Source organism: Botryllus schlosseri, chromosome 4 (genome assembly GCF_051294905.1).
Source record: "Botryllus schlosseri isolate E-star chromosome 4, Bs_hap1, whole genome shotgun sequence".
Taxonomy (NCBI): domain Eukaryota; kingdom Metazoa; phylum Chordata; class Ascidiacea; order Stolidobranchia; family Styelidae; genus Botryllus; species Botryllus schlosseri.
The window spans coordinates 18,025,255-18,047,258 of record NC_137239.1 but is presented as its reverse complement, the minus strand read 5'-3'; the positions used below and the strand labels follow the sequence as shown (position 1 = coordinate 18,047,258).

The 22,004-nt window shown below is 38.4% G+C and overlaps 1 protein-coding gene across 2 annotated transcripts in view; it reads left to right on the top strand.

The window, feature by feature from the left end:
• Positions 1 to 21,110, top strand: part of LOC145437212 (ficolin-2-like) — a 145,187-nt gene extending 124,077 nt beyond the window's left edge. Inside the window, exons 2-7 of one of the 2 annotated variants that reach the window (XM_080314405.1) lie at positions 11,168 to 15,349; positions 15,405 to 15,463; positions 19,618 to 19,707; positions 19,906 to 20,002; positions 20,104 to 20,203; positions 20,427 to 21,110. In XM_080314405.1, coding sequence (XP_080170531.1) covers positions 15,289 to 15,349; positions 15,405 to 15,463; positions 19,618 to 19,707; positions 19,906 to 20,002; positions 20,104 to 20,203; positions 20,427 to 20,736 — 717 coding nt within the window. In that variant the 5' untranslated portion in view covers positions 11,168 to 15,288 and the 3' untranslated portion in view covers positions 20,737 to 21,110. Of the gene's footprint in view, positions 1 to 11,167; positions 15,350 to 15,404; positions 15,464 to 19,617; positions 19,708 to 19,905; positions 20,003 to 20,103; positions 20,204 to 20,426 lie in introns of those variants that run through there. The other variant, XR_013914615.1, reaches the window with a different exon arrangement.
• The last annotated feature ends 894 nt before the right edge of the window (positions 21,111 to 22,004 follow it).

Sequence of the window (22,004 nt, the reverse complement as noted above, 5' to 3'; positions counted from 1 at the left end):
TGCTATGCGTGTGGCGGTAAATAGTGCGCAACGCAGTGAACGACTGAACGTAGGCTTACTTCTTTCGTTTTACAATATACCGATTTGGAAATACGGATACAATAAATTTGTGGATGTATTACTTCAATTACGAACTTCGGAAATTAGATGCACTATATTTCGGATTCGATTTAAATGCAGATCATCACTATATGTCAAAATAATTCAAGATGTGACCGATATACAGAGGTGGTCAAAGTAGTCACCACCAGTACCTGAGTAGACGTAGGAGTGGAGATTTGTAAGTAAAAAGTAAGTATATATACTATAGGTCCAGTTTTCCCTTAAAAATGAAAACTGTCATTTAGAGGTAGAAGTATAGTCTAAAATCATAACCACTTGAGAAAGTAATGCAAACAGGCAAAATCTACTCGAAGTACTTCGTTACTGACCACCTATCCATATATACTAGGCATTAGGAGTTCATAAACCAATTTTTCTGACGGGTCTCTTGAGAAAGTTATTAACACTCGCGGTGTTCCACCATATTTAAATTTTGCAAATTTCCAGTTGGGCTATATATATATATATTAAATGGAATCACGAAATAGCTCAAAATGCACAATACTGAACTTATTATTTCATGTAAACAACGAGATTGTAGGTTTCGCATACTTTATGAAGACATTTGCGTTTGCAAATAAACACATCCCACGATGCTAATCAATGAACACGGAGAGGAAGGAAGTCTGCACCATCGTGGAATTTTGAGAGTGTAGGTGGAGCAACTACAAGGTTGTCGAGACAGCAGACTCAGCAGAACTATTTTTCCCTCCAAGCAATGTCGGATGTCTGAAAGGAAAGCAATGCATAACACATGCTTTTCGAAGTAGCAATTTACTGGAGATCGACTGCTGTTGTCATTGACGCCACATAAAGAAGTTTTAACCGACAATTATATCAACGGATTGATTGTCTTGTATAGTGCGATGATTTGTTGTCTTTGTAGTTATGCAATTACAAACTCTGTGCATCTTATTGAGTACAAAATGAACGGCACTTGAGGTTCAGATAAAAATGAACGGCATTTGAGGTTCAGATAAAAAAAACGTGCCTGCAATTTAGAAGCTTGAAAAATAAAACCACGGAGCAAAAGCTTATCAGGGTATAGCTTCCAAGTCCCTACCACCGGACGTAATGGCGGAGACCACCGGTATTTGAATATAAGCGGAGATATGTACGTATCGAAAAACAAAGAATTTCGCGCAATGCGGGGCAAAATATTTTAAGGAACATCATGTGTGATGATATCCATTTTATTTCGCGTTCTGGCTAGTTCAAACTTTAGAGAACATAACATCGTTGGGTTGTATTTTTCATCTGTACAAGTCACACACAATGTACAATGCGATATCATTAACAGATAGGATGTCGAACGACACGCATCAGTAGCGATCCTTTACTCTAACATTTACCTCATCGGCCTAGAGTGCCCGATGTCATAGTTCTTTTCGATGTTGATCTTTTTTTTTTTGAAGCCGCGGCCCTTTCTACTTGTTCTTTCAATTCCTTGTGAGTGCTTTCTTCGTCGGATCTTTTTCTGGGCTTTTTTCGTCGGCGGGGAAAGAGGAGCCCATATAAACCTCCGACGGGAATGGAACCCGATCCGTCTGCTTGGTGGGCGCTTATCGTAACCACTACACATTATCTTCCCAGCCATGTCTCCAATCTTTAGCATATAAAGAGCCAATTGAACCGATTTCACATCACATAAAACCTCGCGAAAGCCGCGAGCCCTTTCCAACCCTAATGTGACGATAACTCCGCATAGCATCATTATACTTAAGCCAGCGTATATACGATAAAATCGCACGCTAAACCGACAATCCTCAACTTCTAGTACAGACATGACATCTTATCGTTAGAAACCATTGTGACTCTGGTATAAAAACAAAACAACTTCTAAACTTATACGATAACAGCTTGCATCAGTTTGTCTGATGTCGACGCTAACGCAGGACGGATATCGTATCATGGGGAAATAAAAAATACAGTATATATGCAACCGTATTAACGTGAGTTTACTCCACGCCAGTAGTTATTATGATCGGTCGTGAGGTGGCAGGGGTTCTTATGGGCGGGGTCGCATGCTAACGCGAAACCGGGGTGGCATGCTAACCTTTTTGACCCCCCCCTCTCGGTCGCATGATAGCGTTACGGAGATAGGGATCGGTCGCATGCTAACGTTTTCGGGTATAGGCGGCGGCGGCATGCTAACGTGAAAACCGGGGGTGGCATGCTAATGTTTTTAGGTATACGTGCGGCGGCATGCTAACGTTCCAGTTATAGGGTGATGAAGTGGTGTTTCGGCTCCTCTCGGTGGCATGATAGCGTTACGGAGATAGGAATCGGTCGCATGCTAACGTTGTGGGTATAGATCGCGGCGGCATGGTGTTGAATATGTATCAAGTAAATAGTCATGTGATTGGTCCTTAGTTAATGTGTATATTCCAAATTACGGTGAGTGCGACTTTAATATATCGTTATTCTTATGGCCGCGGTGGCATGTCGTACTCTCAGGTATAGGCTGCGTTGACATGTCGTAATTTCAGTAAAAAGGTGTGAAATAGTTGGCTAAATCTAGGAATCAGCCGCATGGTAATGTTTCGGTAATTAGTTTGCCACAGAACCGGCGTAGATGGCGATTCGAATACCAACAATATCCGCGTTCACAAACTAACACTCCAAAAAGGTGTGAAATATTGGTAAAATCCCGCGATCGCTCACAAGATAATACCTAAGACATAACCATCGCTCGCGACTCGCTGTTACATACATGCCGATCGTTGACAATGTAATATTTTGGTAATTGGTTTGCCACAGAGCCGGCGTAGACGGTGATTCGAATATCAATAGCCGCGCTCACAAACTAACATTTCAAAAAGGTGTGAAATAGGTTACAAAACCCCGCGATCGCTGACAAGATAATGTCTCGGACATAACCATCTTTCGCGACTTGGTGTTACAGGCATATCGATCGCTTACGCGGTGAAAATTTAGTAAGCAGTTTGTCACAGAACTTGATTTCGCTCGTAAGATTTAATAAGTAACGAATAACAGACCGTCAGTGTCGGTAACTTGAATAGCGACAAATTGTCACTTATTTCCGCTCTAACCCTAATCCTTTGTGAAGTGAACGCTTATTCAAAAAGGTGTGAAATAATTTTAAAATCCTACGACCACTCACAGGGTAATGCTTCAGACATAGCGATCGCTCATGATTTGGTGTTACAGACATACCGATCGCTCACAAGGTAATATTTCCGCAATAAGTATGTCACAGAGCCGTCGCAGACGGTCATTCGTAAACCAACAATTTGACACTTTCTAGTGGTCGCTATATGTTTTGACACTTCGGAACGTGGTTGACTTTAGTTGTATGATAAGAATCATGCGAATATTCAAGCAATGTGTCAATTTGTTAACTTGAAATGAAACTTACTACACAGCTCAAGTTGATTCGTATCTGAATGTGTTAATTCGGTACAATTCTAATTAATTTGAGAAATCTTTTTAACGTGATCTTTTGATTCGACCGTAACCTGAATATTACTGACGCCGACTTTCAGTCACATTGAATTATTCGCACATATTTAACATTCACACACCTATAGAATCAATACCATCTATAACTCTACAAGAATCAAGAATCACAAGTATGTGCATTATACAGTTATTGTCTTTGTCAACTTGAAATCAAACTCTTAACAAAAACACGCATCTTATCACTTGCCAACTCTATCATGAAAATCCTCGAACCTGTATTATTAAGAATGTTATAGTACGGCGTCGGAATCCACTCGCGAGATGTACTAAAGGTAAATTGAGATCACCCAAAATGAAATATTTGGACTTTGACATAGTCTGAATTGAAATAGATTGACAAACATGACTACCAACTTTCAACCCATACATATTTAGAGATTATGCGCATGTTGATTTGAAACAAGTGATGAAACCATACAACTCTATTCACGACTGAGTTTTCCGTTTGTCAAATAGAGTTTCAGTAAATAATTTCACTATACTATCATGATATTTTAATGTGTTACTACACACAATAGAATCAATCAATGAAAAAGCACCTGTTGTAAATATTTCTTACTTGCCAACCACTTGTACATACCGCGATCGAGTTGCGACACGATGAGTTAAATCGGAATATTTCAATCTATTTGTCGAAACCTTGAACAAGCTATCTGGTTATTTTTTCGTTGCAATTGAGTTAACGGAAATAGTATTACGTCTCGACATCTTACCATCTTACCATACTCCAAAGAGCCAACAAGGAAAAACCTTGTCAAGTAAATCGTTTGTAACTCACCCAATCAACTCAAACAGTATCAGTATGAAAACAGTCAAGCACACACGAGTCCATACAATCGCTACAATCTAAAATCCATAGCAAGTTTGGTTTTAGGCATATACCGCCAACTCGCCTTTTTTTGTTCAACTGTAAAAGTCGTTACTATTCTGCGAGACAAAGAAATTACTATGCGGTATATTTTGTAAGATAAAAGTAATTACTTCTCGGTGTCGGCGACTTGAGATTAACATAATATGTTTGAGTATGCGAGATTTGAAAGTCTGCCAACATAGTTGAGAATTCATTTCTTACAATCGAACGCAGGCGTTATATTGAAAATTACCATGATGTAAACATAAGGATTGACACATTGATTTGACATATGTAATAGTTGATCATGACTTGATTATTAAATTATTTGCGTTAATTAGACCCGGCGTTGTGGTAAAGATTATTGTGACAGCAACAAACTTTTCAGTACCATTGTTATTAACATATTGATTTGTAAACTATGTGTGTCTAAAATGTTCTCGATTGGAAAATTATTCAGCCTTGGTACAAACCACGCAGTGTATTGTGGATATCAGGAAATATTTTACAAATGTAATTGTCTGCAGTAAACAAGACTAAAGATGAAACAACAATTTCCTTTGTTGAACAATAACCGGTACAATACTTTATTGTCGGTGAGAATTGAAACACTTTTGCGCATTACCCGGTGTCAAGATATCACACTCGGTGAATTGACATACCACCATTTGATTAATGCTTAATCCGTTCGCATCATTTCACACACACTTTGATCATTAGAAAAAACAAATTGGAATATGTTTGCTAGGCACCACCTATTCAACTATACTTGAGTAATACAGAAACCTCTCAGCATTAATAAAATCGAAATGTGCGCTACACTGAAATCTACAAAATGTGTTTGTATTGCTGTTCGTAGTAGTGATATCGATTTGAACCTCCAGAATAATTGTCATCATCTAACCAAACTATTGAAATTCGTTGTCAATTTGTCTGATGTTCACTGAATGCGTACTAGAACTATTTGCGCAACGCACACGATCAGAGAAATTGGAAATTTTCCCATTGTCATTCATCAAAGTAAATGTCGTCACAATACTCACTAAAAAAACGATATACTTGTATGTGATTGAATCACCGGTAATTAACTAGCTAAATCAAACCCCTAAGAAATTTCACACACTCATTGGATATTAAACAGCGCCGCTTAATCGTTGTGGGTCGTTTTTTCTAAGTACAAATCATATCCACCCAACCGAAAACAATTTTCACTCACTTGGTTAATGAAGCCGAGGTCGACTTTCGATATTTTGTTTGCGAGAAATACTTTGCAATAAACACACTGGAGTGGTTGAGCTTTAACATCGTCAAGCTGTCGTTTGTATCGTTTAATTAACCGACATTTAGCGATTGGTGAACATACCGAACGATACACAGTCACTTCGAAATACTCCGTTGATCGTAATTTCCATCATCGTAATAATCGAAGTACATTTGTTTCGAATCGCTGGAGTGGTTGAGCTTTACATCATCAGACTACCATCTGTACATCAAGAATACATCCGATTCGTGACTGTATCGTTTACCTAACCGAGTTGTATGCACAGTTTGATATTTAGCGATTGCTGAACAGACCACTTCGTAATACTGCGTTGATCTCAAATCTTTTGTCGTGATAATCGAAGTACATTTGTTTCGATTTCATAAAAAACAACTTTTCTATGACATGATAAATTTTTGAAAAGTTATGCTTAGAAGATTGGTGCATCTCGCGAAAAATAATATACCACTCATATTGATACTGTTACTCCATTGACCGGTATTTTCAAACGTGTCGATTTTCAACCGAGCAAAATTTATTACTTGAGTTGTCCCGCTTACTATATTTAAATGTAAACTCACCCGTCTTTCAAAACCACAACAAACAATGATAAAAAGTACACAAGCAAACACAACAAGTTTTACTTTTGTAGGACACTAATTATTATTCCACGCATCTCATTTCATACTAAGTGTATATGAAAGATATTCATGGCACACGAAAATATTCGATATTCCATGCTACGAACATACGCAATGATTGGTGACGCTTTCACACTATTTCGATTTAGTGTAACAAAAACAACAACAACAATTTTCACTCTCTTGACTTATGAAAACAACAGACGAACCTTCATTCAATATTTTGTTTTTGTCAACTAGTTACTTTTTTATGAGACCCCCACAACTCTTACAAAAGTACGAAAGATATTTACATCACACAAAGTAATCAACTTTACTCGATATTCTCACATTACGAAACTAAAGAATGGTTGGTTTGACTCTACAAACTGTTTCGTTACCTCAAGAACTTTATTGTCTGAATGGTTGTTCATGTGTCTTAAGAACCAAATAGTTCAACACAGCACTAGTACCAACAGAAACATCATACTCTCGAATCTTACACACAGATCAATCTACTTTGCTAACGAAAAGTGCTGAGTCATCACATGATTATCCTCACAACAACCAGTAGATGGAGCTGTATTAAAATGCTCCTAACCCTCTGCACACCAGTGGCAAATTGTTTTGTGAATCGAGTTGTTGTTCCGCGTCAAGTCTCCATGTTGAAGCGTACATTAAACAGCGCAATCCAATTAAAACCATGAATCTATTTTCATTTCCTCACAAACTGTCACATACAGAAAAATAAATTTTATTCCGCCAAAAACATACTTGTAACCAATCGCTTTCATTAAACACACAACACCATAAAAGTATTTACTTTCTACAATATAGACATTCCGATGTAGTCAAGAAATATTTTTATTAATCAAAATCATCGACTTCTGTTTACGGTGTTGGTGTGTGCATGTCATACATGTGGGGCCTGTATTAAAATGGACACGACACGACTGAATGTAAGGAGATAGAAGTCTATCGCATAGATTTACATGTGGTCTTCGCTACGGTTTCAAAAACGTATCATCTCTTTTGCATTGATCGAGACCGAACAAGTTAGTTACATGTATTCGCGGTCATGGTTGTGTTTGTCATATGCGAATGATAGGGTTACTGTCAAATGTACATACAACAACCTTCTGACACTCATAATAGTGTTTTCATTCTCTCCCTTCTTAATTGTAGACTCACGACAAGTATATTGTACAACCGGACAACTACGTTTAACAAGACCAACGACACTGAACACACGACTCTTACCCTAGTAACAATATCGTTTTCGTTCGGAAATATATTTTTTCCTAGAGTAGCAAACTATTTTCGTTTAGAAATATATTTTTCCCTTGAGTAACAAACCCTTTTTCACTTGGAAATATATTTTTTCTCTGGATAACAAACCTTTTTCACTTGGAAATATATTTTTCCCTGAGCAACAAATCATTTTCACTTGGCGATCCACCGTTTACCTGAGTAAAAATTTATCATTTTCCTCTGGAGATCTGGCGTTTACCCGTACTAACAAACCATTTTCACTTGGAAAAATACTTTTACCTAAAGTAACTATCCATTTTCTTTCGGAAATATATTTTCTCCCTCGGTAACAAACCTTTTTCGTTTGGAAAACTATCATTTACCTGAGTACCAATACCGTTTTCACTTGGAAATCTATCTTTTCCCTGGGTAACAATACCATTTTCGTTTTGAAAACTGACAACCACACCGGACAATTTGATAATTTTGTATATTGTTACAACGGGTAGTGACAAAATATACACCAACAACGACTCCGATACATTTGTCTAATCAAATATTCACTTGCTCTGATGCATCCCATCAAAATCATTGGTTACTCACATACAATAACAATGTGCTGTTGTACATCGACATGTATGTTTTCGGAATTGGCGAATAAAGGGGTTTCCGATATGTCCGTGATGTCCGGGTTCGTGCTTTGGATTTTCCAGACTCAAAATGTCTGAATAAAACACCTCCTCGACTTTGGTAACTGGTTGATAAACGGATAATGGTGTTCGGAAAACGGATGAATTTATGTTCCCCATCGCGCTAACAACTCCGGGTTACTTGTGAGTTTCCTCAGGTCTGTTTACTATATTGTGTCTTTACTGGTCAATACATATATCGCTCCAGTCAGCTGAAACCGGATCACTAATATGAGAAAGTGTATGGGTCGGATCCGGATATTCACTCATGAACCAACGACCAATATTCAAGTAAACATGTTACAGACCGTGTTTTGTCTCCATGAAAAATACCAATGCATACACCATCACATCAAGTACGTCACGATTGTTCACAAGTATTCGCGTAAACGAGGTGTACACTGTACATACAATGTGTCGGTGTACAAACATCATGGAAAACAAATTCATGCTCAAGTCTCAACAAATTCATGCTCAAGTCTCATCATGCGACGACTCTGTACATTCAATGTGGGCATAGACGACTTGGAAACAGGCAAGCAGCCATATTTGGACGTAACATGGTCTTAGTATGAACCGACAACCATAACTTTTCAAAAATTTATCATGTCATAGAAAAGTTGTTTTTTATGAAATCGAAACAAATGTACTTCGATTATCACGACAAAAGAATTGAGATCAACGCAGTATTTCGAAGTGGTCTGTTCAGCAATCGCTAAATATCAAACTGTGCATACAACTCGGTTAGGTAAACGATACAGTTACAAGTCGGATGTATTCTTGATGTACAGATGGTAGTCTGATGATGTAAAGCTCAACCACTCCAGCGATTCGAAACAAATGTACTTCGATTATTACGATGATGGAAATTACGATCAACGGAGTATTTCGAAGTGACTGTGTATCGTTCGGTATGTTCACCAATCGCTAAATGTCGGTTAATTAAACGATACAAACGACAGCTTGACGATGTTAAAGCTCAACCACTCCAGTGTGTTTATTGCAAAGTATTTCTCGCAAACAAAATATCGAAAGTCGACCTCGGCTTCATTAACCAAGTGAGTGAAAATTGTTTTCGGTTGGGTGGATATGATTTGTACTTAGAAAAAACGACCCACAACGATTAAGCGGCGCTGTTTAATATCCAATGAGTGTGTGAAATTTCTTAGGGGTTTGATTTAGCTAGTTAATTACCGGTGATTCAATCACATACAAGTATATCGTTTTTTTAGTGAGTATTGTGACGACATTTACTTTGATGAATGACAATGGGAAAATTTCCAATTTCTCTGATCGTGTGCGTTGCGCAAATAGTTCTAGTACGCATTCAGTGAACATCAGACAAATTGACAACGAATTTCAATAGTTTGGTTAGATGATGACAATTATTCTGGAGGTTCAAATCGATATCACTACTACGAACAGCAATACAAACACATTTTGTAGATTTCAGTGTAGCGCACATTTCGATTTTATTAATGCTGAGAGGTTTCTGTATTACTCAAGTATAGTTGAATAGGTGGTGCCTAGCAAACATATTCCAATTTGTTTTTTCTAATGATCAAAGTGTGTGTGAAATGATGCGAACGGATTAAGCATTAATCAAATGGTGGTATGTCAATTCACCGAGTGTGATATCTTGACACCGGGTAATGCGCAAAAGTGTTTCAATTCTCACCGACAATAAAGTATTGTACCGGTTATTGTTCAACAAAGGAAATTGTTGTTTCATCTTTAGTCTTGTTTACTGCAGACAATTACATTTGTAAAATATTTCCTGATATCCACAATACACTGCGTGGTTTGTACCAAGGCTGAATAATTTTCCAATCGAGAACATTTTAGACACACATAGTTTACAAATCAATATGTTAATAACAATGGTACTGAAAAGTTTGTTGCTGTCACAATAATCTTTACCACAACGCCGGGTCTAATTAACGCAAATAATTTAATAATCAAGTCATGATCAACTATTACATATGTCAAATCAATGTGTCAATCCTTATGTTTACATCATGGTAATTTTCAATATAACGCCTGCGTTCGATTGTAAGAAATGAATTCTCAACTATGTTGGCAGACTTTCAAATCTCGCATACTCAAACATATTATGTTAATCTCAAGTCGCCGACACCGAGAAGTAATTACTTTTATCTTACAAAATATACCGCATAGTAATTTCTTTGTCTCGCAGAATAGTAACGACTTTTACAGTTGAACAAAAAAAGGCGAGTTGGCGGTATATGCCTAAAACCAAACTTGCTATGGATTTTAGATTGTAGCGATTGTATGGACTCGTGTGTGCTTGACTGTTTTCATACTGATACTGTTTGAGTTGATTGGGTGAGTTACAAACGATTTACTTGACAAGGTTTTTCCTTGTTGGCTCTTTGGAGTATGGTAAGATGGTAAGATGTCGAGACGTAATACTATTTCCGTTAACTCAATTGCAACGAAAAAATAACCAGATAGCTTGTTCAAGGTTTCGACAAATAGATTGAAATATTCCGATTTAACTCATCGTGTCGCAACTCGATCGCGGTATGTACAAGTGGTTGGCAAGTAAGAAATATTTACAACAGGTGCTTTTTCATTGATTGATTCTATTGTGTGTAGTAACACATTAAAATATCATGATAGTATAGTGAAATTATTTACTGAAACTCTATTTGACAAACGGAAAACTCAGTCGTGAATAGAGTTGTATGGTTTCATCACTTGTTTCAAATCAACATGCGCATAATCTCTAAATATGTATGGGTTGAAAGTTGGTAGTCATGTTTGTCAATCTATTTCAATTCAGACTATGTCAAAGTCCAAATATTTCATTTTGGGTGATCTCAATTTACCTTTAGTACATCTCGCGAGTGGATTCCGACGCCGTACTATAACATTCTTAAGTAACAAGCAATATTAATGTTCGGTAGATAGCTGTCGGTAATATTCTCTACATTTTGCATGAAAGTAAAGGAAGTCGATGGAAAGCCGTCGACAGCTTTTGTGAACTTTCGTTTTTCAGATTTGACTGATGATATTTCGCTGATGGTTAAATCGCTACTTCATAACATACAGATAATGACCAGAACATAATAAGTTATAATTATTGTATATGCGCGTATACGCTGCACAGCACAGCATACAAGTCGATGAGGCATACAGCATATAATCGCTCAACATATAATAATTCATGAGAGAAGAACTTCACGTTGACGGCAACAGCAAGCGTAGCAATGAAACAGCGGTCGATGTACGTTTGGAAATTAGTCTAGGGATGGTGTGAACCTCTGAAAGGTTCAGGTTCGTGTGAACGCGAACCTTTTTGAAAGGTTCTGTGTGAACGCGAACGTGAACCTCATGACGTCACGTAACGTCATATTGCTAATTCCAACCCTAAAAATCATGAAGTGATTGCCTATATATTAATGGACACGATACCTAGCGATAGCGACGACTCGGCCCGCATAATGCCACAATGTTGAAGTACATATTGACGTTTTAAACGTCACCCGATGTATCAACTGGGTCAATCATATGATATAATAATATCATAAAATCACTATCTTCCGTCGCTTTGCCAACAATTTCCACGAGGACTTGTAAGGGAATATAAGCTTACGCGTTAACGGTCTAGGCCAGACCGGACGGCGTCTGATTGTTACGTTGATATTGAGCAGAGTGTAAAACGGGTTTTCATACTTGCTACCGATATTACCCCATTACCAAGTTATACAGCAGTAGACAACACCCCAATCGCACGGATTTGGTTTTCATGATACAATATACATATGAAATCGTACGCCTGCTAGATTTTTTACGTCAGACAACAAAATCAATTTCGTTGATTGGTCAAATAAGCATCATTCCCTGACTACCTATATGTAGGCCTAGTGAATTTCGCTCTCGATGTTGTGTGATTGCGGGTTAAGCTCACAGCAGAGAGTCACTAAATATTCGCTAACGGAAAGCTTGATATTTCGAGCAAACTTTTGTAACAAAGCAAGTAAATTTTTTGAGATTATCAAGTTGCATGCTCGTTTAGTGTTGATTTTTTATGCTACCAGCGCAATGCATAGAGTGGCCCGCAGTTGAAATGCAATAAATTTCAACCAAAGATGCGATTATAATGAAGTGAAAATTGTAATATATGAAAAAGGTTCACAGTGCAGAACCTACCAAGGTTCGTTTGTGAACATGAACCTCTAAATATCCTAGGTTCACACCATCAATAGAAACTACCGTCATGTGTTGTTACATTTGCATTGTCACAGTACACGTATGCGAAATACTTTCGTAATTGAGAAGAAGATTACCCGACATTTTATATTAAACGACTGATACCGCGTATATAAATTATATATCAAAGACTACTGCGGTGCTTTTCCATCTGTGGGATGGTCACTCGCGCGGATGAAAATAATTGCGGTGCGGATTGAGTGCGGTTGAAAATATTTCACATTTGTAACTTCTTCTGACGTTGAACAATTCAACTAAACAACAGTAAATCCCTAACGTTTGTCGATGAGACACATTCGTAAGAATTTATTTGGCGTACGAGTTACGACGCACCGCTAATTGTAGCTTTTACAATAACTTTATATCGCAACAGTCGTAGTGAATTATTTGCGCACTGTTATTAGGTAATCAAACGAGTGGTTCGAAAGCGGGGGTCTGTAGAGGCAGGCATACACTGAACCTACGACATATGCGGGGAAAATACCGTAAAATTGACCTTCTACTTTCTTCTCTCTTCTACACTTTGTTCTCTTTCAACAATAATCATAAGTCGTGATAATGGATCGAATGACCCGAAGCATGAGGATAGTAAACCTAGCAATTACGATCATTGCACTCTCACATTTAGACAAAGTTACTGTAATGCAATTTTTGCCCCCTTTAAGGCAGGGGTTCTTAAGGTATGGGTCATGAAACAAACATGGGTCGCGAAGGGTATCATTTTGGGTCGGGACGGCACCAAAGTGATCTCTATAGATGCATGTAATATTTGTCGAATTTCTTGTAACAATATAATTTTGTCGCGCTTAGCGCAATATCCTGTGGGTAGTTTGTATATATCTGAGGTCACTGTGTGTAGTATTATAGCCAATGAGCGAGACACGAAGAATAATACATGTACTGGACACACGAAATGGAATGTCAGAAGAATTTGGAATCTTTCAGAGGCCAATCTTTTGCAACGTCATCATGAGAAAGCTCGTTTTAAAACGAAGAAAAATTCAAATCGGGTTTAGGTGGCACGCAATTTTGTACCCCAACCTCGAACGCGGACTCGGAGAAGAGAATTTGAGAGCTATCTGAAACTTTGGCATTTGCTGAATTGTGTTGCGGAGGCGGTGTCTTCAACCGAGGTTGGAATGATTACGTGAAAGGATTCGGGAATTGTGGTGGAGATTTCTGGCTCAGTAGGAAGGCTTTGAATTCAATTTGATTTCTTCCGGTGGCAGAATTTTGTCCATCGTAACCCTGTTGTTATCGGAGTGATAGAGTCACTCTTAACATGGTTCTGTGGCGACTAAAATATTCTACGTGGTGTATAGCGGTTTATTGCATTTTCGCCCGTACAGTCATTGATTCAAAACCAACGCCTTTTATCATGATGACGAAAGTAACATGCGAGCAACCTTCACGCGTGCAACAGCATGCCATTATTAGTTCCGTGCGCACCAATTCATTACAAATAACAATTTCAATCACCAACTGCAATACGTTTGCAATGACGATAAGTATAGCGGTATAATGACGATTTGGAGGAGGCGTGTGCACTGTGCAGTGTGCACGGCGGGCTAACGTCTGCCTGTGACGAGCGTAAGTCAGATTTATTTACAATTGAATTATGTGATTTCGTTGAATATCTGGAGGAATTTGTGTAGCCTGATAAAAATCTTGTAACGCCATTTATTCTCTCATCGTTCCGTGATCTCTTCTTGCGTAAAGCTGAAAAACACTGCAGCCTATCAATCTTTCCGAAAGCAATACTTCCAAAGCGGATGAGACATTGGTTATGATCATTGCACTACCTGTCAATACAATTAAAAACTAGCTTTATTTGGATGTATCCAAATATGTGAGCGCAACTTAATTAAGGAGTATACGGGTAGCTTATCTCAGCACGCAGTAGATATTCAATAATGCTGAGCACCCAACAAGAGAAAGTCACACGGCACTGCTGTTGGCGGCGTGTTTGCGACTGACAGTGGATATTGTCGCTTCAGTCCATAAGACCGATTCGTTGCTATCAGTCAGCCCTCCATCGGTGCTAGCGCTACTGCTATATTTTATAATTATAATTCATAATAAATTATAATTAATATAAAAGACTAATCGGGTGAGCGTATGAGGTGAAATTATTGCGATCTTGTCCACTGTTGCAAAACTGAAAATAATTTTATAATTTGAATATGCATATACGTACGTACATGTACATTATCAAATGGTTTCGTCGAACGCTCGAGCCAGCCGCCAGCCATGGATTATGACCCCTATGGTTAAACTTTATTTACCTTACACGTAATTTCAATGTTATTAGTTTCATCGAGTAAGTTGCATATTTATCTTCCTGTAAAATTGTTGATATAATAGGCCTACCCAATGTCTAGGCAAAACAAACGAGCATCACTAAAATTATTGCGATGTCATGGTGGTGAAAAATACCCAAATAGTTATATTTTGCTCGAGAGTCACCGTTTCCTTGCTTTGGTCGAATGTTTGATCTGGTGCTTCATCGAGCATTGTCGAACGCGGTGCCACGTATTTAATAAACCATATCGGCGTGCTGACTTCCTTACAATAAATATCGACACAGTAATGCAGCAAATTGTGCTTGCTATAACGTATTGCGATTGAAGGGAAAAAGGAAAAATAAAAAATTCAATTTCGTAATAAATTGGTGAACACGGAACTAGGAAAGGTATTTGCTAGTGCGGTTCAGGTAAAGTCGATCGCAATATAGTCATTCACTTAGCCACAACCGTCATCTTATTCAGTTCAGTAGCCTGTCGATTGCTTCTGAAAATGTCGCTCAAGATTTGGATTCTTTTGTTGTTCGAATTCGTGATCTACCTTCGTTCATCAGGTACGTGGATTTGCGTGTACTAATTTAAATCAGCTGCAAATTTGCCATTTTTCAGCACAATTTTGCATGAGGAGATCCGTCAACGGCAGATGGATCTCAATGGGAGATTGTGGGGTTGGTATTCAAGTAGTTTTACGTCGCTAACGCGAAGGTCATATTCCAGTGATTTTTAACCTTCAGTAACCTGCGTAACACTTACGCCAATCTGCAAGCCTTAGAGGGGTCATGAAAACATAAATTCATCATAAACCAAAATATACATGTAACTATTCATCTTAATACATTAATTGGATTACTGACGCACAAAATGAGCTGTTTATTCACATAGTGTAACCAAGAACAACGCCATTGAAGTATTATTGTCATACAAAACATTGTAATAACGAATATTTATTGCGAGTCGGTGTGGCTTCTGCCGTTCCCTACCAGATATCAGTCCAGAAATGCGAGTTTTCACAATGGACACTGGACAGTGTCGTCGTATTGTGAGGTCGATACGCAAGAGTGTGACGCCAATTGCCTAATTACAAACAAGCTTATACATGTTGGAGATAGACAAGTTTTTGATTTGGAACCCCAATCTCCACTGCGTACACCACTGCACATCACGACGTACCGCCACAAAAGTCACAATTCGACTATACTCATCGGGTCTACTAGGGATGGTGTAAACCTCTGGAAGGTTCAGGTTCGTGTGAACGCGAACCTTTTTGAAAGTTTCTGTGTGAACACGAATGTGAACCTCATGACGTCACGTGACGTCATATTGCTAATTCCAAGTGATATATCAATGTACACCAGGGGTGTCAAACTCAAATTGCGTCGCGGGCCGGATCAATCAACTGATTCCAAAATGTTACCTCGTGCCCTTGCTTTTCACTTGAATACTTGATTATAAAGCATATAAACAGGCATCATGTGGGTTATATTTTAATTGTAAACACTGACGTTGGAATTTGGTTCATTATTATTGAATCGCCAGTCGGGTTGACCTTACGTCCGGGGACCCGCTGGTTCGGAAGTGACACAGTAGTGCGACCATAGATGTTTGAATTATACCAAATATATTTTCCATATTTTCCACGTTCACATCATCCCCACTAATTACCTCGTGCAACCAATGATCGCGCATTAGGGTGGAGTGAAAAATGAAAAATTTTGAATTTCAAAACGGACACTTGATATGTGGTGCCAAATTGAAAAAAAATAATTTCTGTAATAATTTTGGGCTCGTGCACCCTCTAGTGGTCGTGCAATTGCACCGAACGAGCCAAAAATAGCTAATTTTGCTATATATTGATGACCGCTTCCGCTAGATGGCTGATTTTGGGCTCAAAAGATGCGGAAGCAACAAGTTTCTATCTCACTTCCACAGAACTTCGTCTTAAAAATGAACAGAAAAAAAGTTACGAGCAAATTTTTGATCTTTAGACCATTTTTCGGTAAAATTACGCACTGAAGCAAGGTACGAGGCCAAAAGCGTGCAGTGATTGATCTTATGACTGACAACTCTATATTAAAAGCACATAAATTGCAAATCCAAATTGAAAACACAAACACATCAATTCTATATTGAAAAAAGATAGATTTCGAATTTGGTTTCACTACAAGAGTATTAGCATGCACAAACGTTAAAATCTTGTTTCGTAATAAAGGATTTCATCTGTTTTTGAGACTTCAGTTTTTCGCTGATTAAGCCATCTCTACGGTTAAATCCCGACACATGGACAGATGATTAGGTCACCACTTTAACGTCTCTTTCCACTGCCTGGTTGTGCCAGGGATGTTTGAGGAGATGACCTTAGATTCTCCATCTCGAGATATGGCGAGTTTTTGATTGCCGGTGGCTGTTCCATATCTTTTAGATTGAAGTTGACAATTTAGTGGTATGATTTGGCCTTGATGTATCTAATTGGGATTTTAAACAATCTGATTCTAGTGTCAACGTTGTTTTTAGGTTTCGTTTCATTAACATATCCTCCTTCAATGTCGCTAATTGGAATCTGGTATTCTGTTTGATCTGCTCATAGTTGTAATCTTGCAAGTCTTCCGAAGCCTTTATCATCATCACCGAGCATTCTCAAAAAACATTATCCGGATGTGCAAAATATGCTTTTCGTTGTAGCAAAGGTAGTGCAAGGTTGCGAATTCGTGTATCAGAAAGCTGTGTAATATGGGGAAACTATGTTGCACAAGTTTTAGCACCATCAACAATTGTGACTTTTTATTTCAAGCCATGACGGAAAATAAAACTCCATGCAGAATTAAGCAAGATAGTTCAGATTGCTTGATGGATGACTTTGTCGCACATGTATGCTATGTATAGAACGTCAAAATTTGGCATGTTCTATGAGGGACAAAGTCATTCATCAGGTAATCTGAACTATCTTACTCAATTTTGCATGGAGGTTTATTTTCTGTCATGGTTTGAAATAAAAAGGCACAATTATGGGTGATTCAGTCCCACATAGAACATGCCGAATATTGAGTTGTTATGTGCGACAGAGTCATCCATCAAGCAATCTTAACTATCTTGCTAAATTCTGCATTGAGGTTCATTTTCCGTCATGGTTTGAAATAAAAAGGTACAATTCCATTGTTGATGGTGCTAAAAACTTCTGCAACATAGTTTCCCATGTTACAAAAGCTTTCTAATACACAATTCGTAACCTTGCACTATCTTTGCTACAACAAAATGCATGTTTTGCCCATCTGGGAATGCTCGGTGATGATGATGAAGGCCTCAGAACACTTGCAAGACTACAACTATGAGCAGACCAAATAGAATATCAGATTCCAATTGACGATTTAGAAGGAGGATATGTTAATGAACCGAAACCTAAAAACAACGTTGACACTAGAATCAGATTGTATAAAATCCCAATTATATACATCAAGGCCAAATCATACCACCAAATTGTTAACTTGCATCTAAAAGATGCGGAACAGCCACCAGTAATCAAAAACTTTTCATATCTCGAGCTGGAAAATGTCAGGTCATCACCATTAAGGATCAATCATCCTTGGCACAACCAGGCAGTGGAAAGAGACGTTAAAGTAGTGACCGAAGCATATGCCGATTGCCCATGTGTCGGGATTTGAACGTAGAGATGGCCTCATCACACAAAAAACTGAAATCTCGAAAGCAGATGAAATCCTTTATTACGAAACAAGATTTTAACGTTTGTGCATACTAATACTCTGGTAGTGAAACCATATTCGAAACATATCTTTTTTCAATATAGAATTGATGTTTTTGTGTTTTCAATATGGATTTGCAATTTATGTGCTTTTAATATAGAGTTGTCAGTCATAAGATCAATCACTACAACCTTGTGGCATAATAGCGCCTGTTTCAGTGCCTAATTTTACCTAAAAACAGCCTAAAAATCAATAATTTGCTTGTAACTTTTTTTCTGTTCATTTTTAAGACAAAGTCCTGTGGAAGTGAGATAGAAACTTGTTGCTTCCGCATCTTTTAAGCCCAAATCCAGCTTTCTGTCATAAGCGGTATTCAATATATAGCAAAATTAGCTATTTTTGGCTCGTTCGGTGCAATTGCACGACCACTAGAGGGTGCACGAGCCCAAAATTATTATAGAAATTATTTTTTTTCAATTTGGCACCACATATCAAGTGTCCGTTTTGAAATTCAAAATTTTCCATTTTTCACTCCACCCTAATCGCGCATCATCACAACGCATATGCAGTTCACTGTGTGTCTTGACGTAGGGAAGCTCTGAGACTAGCTCGGGAAACCCATACTGTTCGATGGGCCGTGGGTTCGAGTCCGACCGAGGTCGACTCCAGAATTCCTACCCAAGTGTTTGAGGTTTATCTAGGCTCCTCCTCGCCCCGTGATCTGCGCAAGCGGTGTCTTATAAAAGCCTAGGCCGAGCTACAAGTTGGTAAATACGGAATAAAAATACATAGCCTATCGGCCTGGCGTAAAATGACCAATGTAGTTGAAACACCATGAATATCAAACAAACAAACTGTTCCAAGGAACATCTGTTTTTTTCAATAATCAATAATCGTCAGATCATATTTTCATCTGAAAAACACACACACAATGTCACACATTACATTCATGCGATGTAATGAACAGATAGAAGGTTGCCGAACGACCAGTTGCGGTCTCTTAAACTGCACATATAGTGCGCGATGTCACAGTTCCTTTATCGCGGCTCTTTCTTGCTCTTTCCATTCTTTGTCAGTGCGATCTATCATCGGGCGGCTTTTCTAATTTGCGTATACGTTTAATGAAGGGCCCGGAAATTATGTCGGAGACAATGAAGCAACTTCAATTGAGGGCAGAAGATGAGAAGAAAAAATGGCCCGCAGATAAGCAATGGACTGTAAGTAGAATTTGAAATCTTTCCAAGACAGAACTGTGCACTTATTGATATAGTTTATTGTTTCAAGATGAACAAAAGTTCGCAATAAGGCATAGTCACCATAAAAATTCAAACTATATAGCCTCGAACAGACACATCCAGATAAGAGGATTCATGAGCTTTCTGAAAGAATAGATTGTTTGCTGAACTCCGTTGCAGGTTTTCCAGCGAATAATGAACGGAGACGTGGATTTCTACCGAGGTTGGGATGACTACGTGAAAGGATTCGGGAATAGTGAACGAGATTTCTGGCTGGGTAGGAAAGTTTTTAATTTAATTTGATTACTTCAATTTGTGTGGCGAAGTAGTTTGATTCGGAACCGACGAGTTTTTGCCTTTGAAAATGTTTGTCTCCAGGACTCGAGAAATTGCATGAAATGACAAAGGAAGGAAATATGGAATTGGAAATCAACATGATCACGAGAGATGCTGGAACTCACTGGGTGGCTAAATACAGGCAAGATGTATTTTAATGCATCAAATATACAGAGATCTAGAAATATGAGTAATAATTGTTGGAATATAATGGCAAACAAAATGAAACAATGTGACCACGTGTTAGGAAACATGTATATTGGGGTGAATAGACATCTATGTGTACTGTGATGTAACAATATGATATCTGAGCTGAGCGGTCTCTGTTACGAATACCATTTCACCCCGCAATTAATTTTCTTCAGCAATTTTCAAATTGGACCTGGTATGGACAACTACAGACTTAATATATCCGGATATTCCGGGAATGCAACTATGGATGGTCTCGCATCAAATCGACAATTCACGACGAAAGACGCCGATAATGATAGCTCGTCACCAGTGAATTGCGCTTCAGAATGGGAAGGAGCTTGGTGGTATAGCAACTGCGGCTCAAGCAATCTGAATGGAAACTTTAACAAATCTGACAATAAAGGAATTTGGTGGTGGGATTATTCTCCTTCCAAAATCTACACCCTGCGCTACACGGAGATGAAGTTTCGCAGAAGACTCTGAAGAGAGGGATAGACATGGGATGTCTGATAATGCCTATGCCTCAAATGCATTTTGTCTATAAATCAGCTCCGTTGCCCCTTCCTCGGACCTTTTTTCTAAATTTCCTCGCGGTACATGAAATGAAAAAGGAAAGTACTGTCTCACGTTTTGAAATGCATTGGATGCATCAACGTAGGTAGGCCTATATATCTTCAAACGACTATGATGCAACAAGGTGACCTCAGAGATGAGTGGTTTCCGTTACGAACTCCAAAATCCCCTATTGACGATACAATTTCCTGCAATTAGAACAATTAGAACAGTGTTGACATTTCTTATTATTCAGCAATTTTCAATTCATTTCCCCAGATTTATTAATACATGCGTATCACGCTCGTCCTTTATTCGTGTCATGAAGCTCGCATCAGAGCATGCAACTGTCGTGAATCTCGCTATTGGCAAACATTAAACGGATAATCCAAATTATGTGTAAAATTACCGAGGCGACTGCCTTTTTTGCCATCAAAAAGGACTTCGTATATCAGTACATTGAGCCCAAGCCATCTGCTCGACTCGGTTACTCGAAAGTTCATGCCTGTTACGTCATATTTGGTGATACGCGACTGTTATTATACATTATACAATGTTCTTTTGAAATCTCTACTATAATGCTGACGATAACCCGTTACAAGTGTCGGCCTAATATATTCGGGTTTATCTCAATATGAAAATACTATTCAATTGTATACTGAAGTTATGTAGACCTACCTCGACTATGATATGGTCGGCCTAAAACAGGGATGGGCAACCGTTTTGCTATTCACGGTCGCATTCCATGGTATAGTCGTAATGAAGTAACTGCATGTGCGTTTATCTGGACTCCTCACCGGCGATGCCGCTGTGAACACAGCGTCTTCGCAAGCCCATACGAAAAGTGATGGAGGGTGTTTTCTAACATTTAGGGCAAGTTATGATGATGCATCTTCGGGCGGGTCAATTGTTATTTGTCACTTTGTCGCATGCTTATATTTCTTGGGTAAGATATTGGAATCTCCCAAACATATCAGAAACAAATTCCTTTTGTGAGTAGCACATGATTCCAAGTTGGTATTTCTATATGGGGTGCATCATTTTCCTTCGCTGTTCGCATCTGTACTCTGGGGCTCGGAATCTAATGCTATATTAAAAGAAAAAGAATATATCAATATTAATTAAATCTCTCAAAGATGAATTAATCGATCAGAAATTCGGAAAACTTCCTGACCTATCCCGCCACGATCTCCCCAGCA